Raw genomic sequence first — 7637 nt, forward strand, 5'->3', positions numbered from 1 at the left:
CTAATTAATTAAAGCATGGTATTTCTCAATCTCATGTCAGGTACCAAATATTAATACTACAATGTGAAGCTGCAAAGCTGAGACGCAAGAACATATTCCTTAATCTAATCAGCATGTCTTGCTATTGGAAGAAATTTATATCCTGATTGGTCACATTCACACATCCATCATCAAATCCTGTAGAGCCTACCGAGTACATATTAAGACGCAGTTAGAAGCAAACTAATAAAAGTACGTCCAGACAGGAAATTGATGATATACCTTGTAACAAAAGCAGAACAAAAGTACAGCCGATTCCAAGTCAAATGTAAACATGTGTTTGTGGTATATACACATGGATATAATCATCACATATACAATCACAACAAGACCATTTCCGTAGCAATAAAATGGCAATTAACATGAGGTTGTGCTACCTATAAATAAATCTGAGTATTAAAGTTCCAACCATTAGCTAGTTGCATAATCAATAAGAGTTTGGAGTACATATGACGATTCAAAAAGATAGGGTAACTCTATAATAGCAACATGCCAGCAAAAGCTGAACCCAAGAACAATCCCTGAAAATTAAAAACTATTGTGCATCTCTACTTTTCTTTGATTCTTTTACGTCTCCTTTCAAATTTGATTATGATTGAGGTGTGTATAAATTTGATCAGTCGTACAGAACCAAAGCAATGTAGGTGCTCTTAATACTCAAATAAGAATAAACTGGAGAGGTAAGAATGAGCTCCTGGTATTCACTTTGGGTATTATTAAGAAATAAGCTATTGAGAATATGTAATGAATATAAAGATGGTGAGGGCTTCAAGAAACATAATGAACATCAGAATGGGAAGTTGCCATTTTCATTGACATGCCGAAAGAAATGTTGTGAGCAATTCCAAAATGCTAAATCGGACAGACATGTATCACCTACTTGCTGATGACATCTAATTTTGAGCTCTGATGTAAGTATGGCAAAACTCTAGATCCCCACAAAAAGGAAGTCTAAACTCCAGATTAGACCTAAACTAATACAATAGTAGAAATCCTTCACCATTTAATGCATGGATCACACTAATACAAATCATAGAACAACTTAGTCTTGGATCATAGATCTGACAATATTTCACTAATGAAGCAAATAACTGCATTTAGTAGTAAGATTGAGCTTCTGGACATTTAGACAATCCTAAAGCTGGGTTTCATAGTAAAGAAATGGCTGAAGACCAAACACGTCATCGTGTTACCCTTCCTCCTTATTCGATTCATCACTTCCTACTTCAGAAAAGAGACAGAGCAGCATAGTTCAATAATAGCAATAATAGCACACTGTGTCAGAACATTTTATACCACCAAAATGTAGACAGAGTCGTGCAGGCATGGAAGAAGAAATCGAGTAGAGGAGGAGGAGCTCACAATGAGCTTTGGCCCGTCGATCTGGACATGCCAATGCCAAATATAAATAGGGGCATTGCTTGCTCTGCTTCTTGCTCCCACCCACTTATTTGCGCGACACCCTCTACTCAATCATTTGCACCACTCTTCCGCGACACTCTAGAGGCTGCCCTCCGGTTTGCCTCCGTGCCCACAACCTGAAGAGAGGAGATGCAGATTTGAGAATAGTTCAAGAAACAAACCCGGAGATACAGTAATAATAGGCTTAGTACGTCCAAAGGCAAGGGGGGGTTGCATACTTTAAAATCACATTGCAGTTCTCCAATAATGTCAGTGCTTCTCGATTATTTTCACCAAATGCTTGCCTGTCAGGTTCTTCATATCCAATTGCCCATTTTGTATGTGATGCGTCTGTACTATCAAATGATCAGAAAGTATGTGGAGGTCAAGTTTGTTCTATCTACCAGCAAGCATCTAATAATAAACATGTAGATGGAAATATAATTACTAGATAGCTATAACCCTTCAGAAAAACCTCCACAATCAGCAAAAATATCAAGGGTTGCATTCTATTTGTCTGAACCAGCTTGCTCATCGTCACAAATCTACTTGCCTTTATTTTCTTTCGCAGCATGCGCCTTCCTTGTCAGGGTCGCGAGCTTAACATTTGTCGGTAGCTGGTTAAAAGACAAGACATGCTCAGTCAACTATCTGAAGCAGTTTCTCAACAAAATAAACGCAAAACTGGAGAAATCAAAAGATGAATGTTGGCAATAACTAACCTGCTTAAGAGCTCCAGTATCAGGATCATATAAATGCTCACAGTAAAAGGCATGCTCAACCACTACTGTAAGATTTGAATTTGGAAGATCGTTCTTTGTTGTAACCTCACGTTTCCCCTCTATCATCACAACTGGCACACTCATTATATCTTCACTGTAGTATACCTGGATCAAACAACAAAGAAAATATTAAATACAAGATGCACAAACAAAAAGGTTATTGGGAATCACAGGAGTATGGCAGTATTGATGAGGATCAACAATAATGAAGTGAATAGTGGGCCCTAGACAAATAAGGCAAAGTGACAAACCTCTCTGATGAAATATCATCTGCCCTGTATACCCTTCTTGCACTGACTTTGGTTGATTCTGGATTAGCTTTCTTTGATCTATAAGAAGGTTTGATACTCTGCATATGGCACCCAACATAAGGATTCAGGCCTACATTTCTTCCAGCCTTGTAGGTCCCCTAACCATCGACTTCGGAGAAAAACTCAGCCTGATGTATAGAAAGCTGGTCTCTGATAATATTTGAATTTGTCATCGGCTATTGATTCTTGTTGGAGAAAGAAAAACAAGATGAAGAAGAGGAAATTCATGTACCACTAACACGCATCCACCGCCAACTACCTCACGCAGCAACTCACACGTAGATCAGCACCTGCAAAATAATAGACAGCAGAGAAACAGTAAACTGTTAATCAAGCGAATAGGAAGGTAGGAAAAACGACAAAAAAGGAAGAGGAAGGAAAGAAACAAAGAAACCCAAATCCAAGGAATGAACAACCAGGAAACAACCAAAATAAAGAAAAATCCCAGAAGAGCACTTTTAGGCAGTAAGAAGAAACCAAAGACTGAATAAGGGATGCGAACAGAGACAAAATCGAAACGAACTCAAATCCACATCAGCACAAATCACTGGAGGCATGGTCCATATCGCCATTGTCAATTAGCTTGATAATTTCCATGGAAAGGCACGGGAAAGAGAAGGCGTGGGCGCGCCGTGGACCACTGCCTCGTCAGACCTTCCGCCTGCTGCGGCTGCTGCTCGTGTTTGCCAGCACCGCCGCCTGCTACGGCTGCTCCTCCCCTCATCCCATCAACGACGACGAAGAGGCGTCCCCGGCAGTGGCGACACATGTGGCCGCTTCCGTCCGTCTCACTCCAGATCGGGAATCTGGGAGGAAACGAGGGGAGGAAGAGAGGTGGATGCCGAGAGAGGATGCGCTGGAAGCCATGGGCTGAAGGGATGTAGTGGCCAGCAAGAGGGCGCAGGAGGAGGTGAACATGAGCGGCAGGAGAGGCCATGGCGGCGGCGAGGGAAAGGGCCCGCGGGAGGGGAGAGAAGGAGTAGCGGCGCTGTTTTTCACCTCATCCCCGATCTGGACCAGGCGCCATCAACGGAGGATGGAGGTGGAGGGGCTACGCTGAGGGAGAGGAAGAGGAAGAGAAGGAGGCGGCGGCTGCGGCGGCTAGGAGGCCGTCCGCGCTGGGCGAGGAGGAAGCGAGCGAGGGGAAAGGGAGAGGAGAGGATGCTGGACACGACGCTCTCGTCGCTACAGTTTATAGACGAATAGAAGGAGACGTGGCCACAACCGCTAGTTGGCGCAGTCCCTCATCCTTTATATGTTCAATTATGCACATAACCTCGATGTTAATAAAAAACCCAATAGATAGACACACTTCCAACGAGGCTTTTGTAGCATTGTTTTGTAGATGTTGATGTGTGCTGCATTTTTGCGCCGTTGTATGAAAAACGCCAACCGTTTTAATTCAGTAGACAATATAAATATCATTAATTGTTGGAGCACTAATCAGCCACTATTTTGCAAATCTTGGAGTACCATAATTATTTTTCAAAAGTGGAAGCACCCTGTATTCTGCGCCGGTATACAGAAAATCGTCATCGGTTTAAAGAGAATGGACGATATACATACTGCTCTACCATACAGTCACACCTTTTTTAGTGCATGCAGATACACAAGTGTGTACTCCTACAAGATTTGCATGAATGCATCATATTTATGTACACATAGTACGTACGATACAACATATGTATCGGCAAAAGATAAAAGATGCAGCATATTTACAGTTATAAACCCGCGTGTCCACAGCACGAAAATGAAAAAAAAAGGGAGAGAAGAAAAGATATGCACGGAACGTCATCATATCCGGCGCGGATCGAAGGAATTCAAAGGGCACCCATCCTGCGCAAATCCAATTCGAACCTTTCCGCACTCGCGTTTCAAAAATGACGCCATTTATGATTTCCCTCGGACCGGAGGGAAGGCATCGCGCCTGGCCCACCACGTGTCCCCCGGCCACCACTAATCGCTCACCCACTTTACCTTAACCCACTGACCCCGAAGAGAAGAACCACCCCGTCGTCTCGTCGCCCACGCAGCACGACAATCACGACGACGCGGGGCGGTGGAAAACACAGAGACGACGAGACCGCTGCGCTGTTACTGGTAGCGTCACCCTTCTTTTCCGGCTCCGTTTCTTCCTTTTTTACCAAAAAAAAGAAGAAGAGTTCGAAGGCCAGTGTCGATAATACATACAAATACAAAAGTAAAAAAGAAATGAGTAGGCGAGTCGACCGATACCAAGAAGATAGCGACGTGGCGACATAAAATAAAGATAGAAACGGTTCGGGGCATAGTAGCCGGAAACGGGAACGGTAGGCCGTCCCTCGATTCCGATTCATCGACCCAGAATCGGATTCGGGAACAAGGTCGGATTCAGTACGATTCGATGAAGATTGGGCGTCCCCGCAGCCTGCTCCTCGATTCAGGTTCGAGGATCCAACAGCCAAAACGCGAGGCATAATTTACTCACGCCGTCGTTTCTTTTCTCAAGGACTCCTCGTTCTTCCTCCAGTCCATTAATTGCAAGAGATCCATTAACAGCAAGGAATGCTGATCGTCAGGGAGTCTTCATTTTTCAGGAACTGCGTTCCTCGACCCATGGTACCGTACCGGGTTCATCGTACCAAAATGGATTGGATCGCGTCCCCGCTATAAAAAAATCGTTCGAGAGATGTATACCTTCGTTGTACCCTATTTTTTTCAGCCACTGACCCTCGTCCCTCGTTCCCGTTCCCTGTTCCCACCGTACCATAAACATGGCAACTATGGTTCGGGGGGAGCACCAAAGGCCAAAGGAAAAGAGCGGACGAAAAATTTGGAGTGCGGGAGGAGGGAAGCCGGCGCGGCGCAGGAGGTGGAGTGAAATGCGAGAAAGGGGAGGGGCGTGAGGCGACACTGCTTGCATTTGTTGTGCCCACGGACTTTGGCAGCCATTCAATGCTCCACCAAACGCTCATCCCTTCTTGCCTTGCCTTCTCCGCCTCCGCTTCCCCCGACCCTCTCCCCTTCGCCTCAAACGCCACCGCCGCCGCCCCCGCCGCCGCGACCCACCTTCGCTCCTCAGCCATGCCGTCCTACGCGCACCACCACAGCTCTCTGGTAAGGAGGGAGGGAGATTACCGGGGCGAAAGAGATAGAGAGAAAGAGAGAATCTTTTGTTGATTTTTATTATAAGTTTTCTTCGGACAAGACGGAAGAAAACGAGCGCTCTTTCTCTTTCTCTCGACTTGTGGTTCTTGGTTCCTGGAATTGGGAATTTATGATTTTCCTGTGTGTATGTGTGCGCCTTCTTTTGGGCCGTGAAGAACGAGAGGATGGACGCCCTAAAGGGCAGTAGCCGCCAGGAGGAGACGCCCGACGAGGCCGCCGCCGAGGCGCCGGCGGCCTGGGGCTTCGCCGAGAGGGACGGCTTCTCCGTCGAGGACCTGCTGGACCTCGAGGAGTTTTGCGAGCCGGATAAGGACGGCGCCGACGAGCCCCAGGAGGCGCCGGCCGCCGACGTGAAGGAGGAGAAGTTGAACGACGGGCCCCAGCAGCCCGTCGTGTCGTATGAGCTCGCCCCTCCGGCGCCGCCCGCGCCGGAGATTGTTGACCTGCCGGTGAGGTTTCAAAGCAACTTTGACCGCTTCTCGCGGCTTTTTCCAGGCTTTTGTCGTACGTGGTGAATTAATTATTTCTTGCTGCCTTGCTGTGTATTTCCGCAGGCGCATGACGTCGAGGAGGAGCTCGAGTGGGTGTCCCGTATCATGGACGACTCGCTCTCCGAGCTGCCCCCGCAGCCGGCGCCGCCCGCGTCGATGATGGCGTCGTTGGCGGCACGCCCGCCGCAGCGCCGGCTGCCGCTGCCGCAGCGGCACCCACAGGACGGAGCGTACCGTGCTCTGCCGTCCATGTCCGACCCTATGCGGACTCCGACCATATGCGCGCTGTCGACGGAGGCGCTTGTTCCCATCAAGGCGAAGCGCAGCAAGCGCTCTAGGGCGTCGGGGTGGTCGCTCTCTGGGCCCACGCCGGACTCCACTTCGTCCTCGTCGACCACCACCACCTCCTCGTGCTCCTCGTCGGCGTCCTTCTCGCCCTACTTCCTGATGGACTCGACCCACTTCGGCGCCTCGGAGCTCATGGAGGAGTACAACATCCTCCCGCCGCCGCCCAAGAAGTCCAAGCACGGTAAGAGCAGCAAGCAAAAGGCCAAGAAGCGTGGCCGCAAGCCCAAGAACCTCCCTGCCCACCCGTCCAGCGCCATGGAGGCCGCCACCCAGAGCGACCGGCGCTGCAGCCACTGCGGCGTGCAGAAGACCCCGCAGTGGCGCGCGGGGCCGGAGGGCGCCAAGACGCTGTGCAACGCGTGCGGCGTCCGCTACAAGTCCGGCCGGCTCCTCCCCGAGTACCGCCCGGCGTGCAGCCCGACGTACGTGAGCAGCGTCCACTCCAACTCCCACCGCAAGGTGCTCGAGATGAGGCGCAAGAAGGAGGACGGCCCTCTCACAGTCACCGCCACCGCGCCCGCCGTGGCGTCGTTCTAGCTCGCTCGCTGGCTAGCTGGCCACTCCGTCCGCGGTGGCTGTACATTTTCCCGCCCGTATCAGTCTTTGTACTAGCGTACTCGAACCTTTTTTTCTTCCATTTCTCTGCTAGTATCATCATCATCCGAGTAGTTCCGTTTGGAGATTAATTAGAGTCCAGCAGGTTTAGGTCATGTTAGGTTTTAGGAATTCGGCTCCTCCAACTCCACCTTCATTAGTCTGTTAGGGCACTAAGTACTGCTACAGCAGCAGCAGTGCAGCACTAGCTCAGAACTTTATTTCCAGCTTTGTCCGAAGGAGTTTTTCTATGAGCTAGCATGTGTTTGCTAGTGTAGTGTAAATCAATGGCGGTGCTTAGTTTTTACTATCATCATGGTTGAAGAAACCTAGAACCAACCTTCCCTTTGGGGTGAAGGAAAAGAGGAGAGACGGGTAGAGAGCAACGTGCCGGCGAACCAACCGGGTGCCTGATGCGTGCACCCTTGGATACATCACATGGTGTTGTCACATGTAACAGCATGATGCATGCTTAGTTAGGAGCAGAGCAGACGGTTGAGGGCTCAGGACAGCGAGAGGTAGAA

At 48.7% G+C, this 7637-nt stretch overlaps 2 protein-coding genes across 2 annotated transcripts; one reads left to right on the forward strand and one right to left on the reverse strand.

Annotated features, from left to right (window-relative positions):
- Positions 1-1225: 1225 nt before the first annotated feature.
- On the reverse strand, positions 1226-2675 carry LOC123041720 (DNA (cytosine-5)-methyltransferase 1A-like). The gene is made up of 5 exons (XM_044464292.1): positions 2474-2675; positions 2163-2327; positions 1994-2057; positions 1680-1791; positions 1226-1577 (listed from the first exon to the last, which is right to left on the reverse strand). The coding sequence occupies exons 2-5, from the start codon at positions 2304-2306 to the stop codon at positions 1505-1507; spliced, it is 393 nt and encodes a 130-aa protein (XP_044320227.1). The 5' UTR covers positions 2307-2327; positions 2474-2675; the 3' UTR covers positions 1226-1504.
- Positions 2676-5306: 2631 nt separating this feature from the next.
- Positions 5307-7420, forward strand: LOC123046166 (GATA transcription factor 5). The gene is made up of 3 exons (XM_044469463.1): positions 5307-5629; positions 5836-6129; positions 6235-7420. Exons 1-3 carry the CDS (start codon positions 5468-5470, stop codon positions 7054-7056), a joined length of 1278 nt encoding a protein of 425 aa, XP_044325398.1. The 5' UTR covers positions 5307-5467; the 3' UTR covers positions 7057-7420.
- The last annotated feature ends 217 nt before the right edge of the window (positions 7421-7637 follow it).

The sequence above is a fragment of the Triticum aestivum genome, chromosome 2B (assembly GCF_018294505.1).
Source record: "Triticum aestivum cultivar Chinese Spring chromosome 2B, IWGSC CS RefSeq v2.1, whole genome shotgun sequence".
NCBI classification, from domain to species: domain Eukaryota; kingdom Viridiplantae; phylum Streptophyta; class Magnoliopsida; order Poales; family Poaceae; genus Triticum; species Triticum aestivum.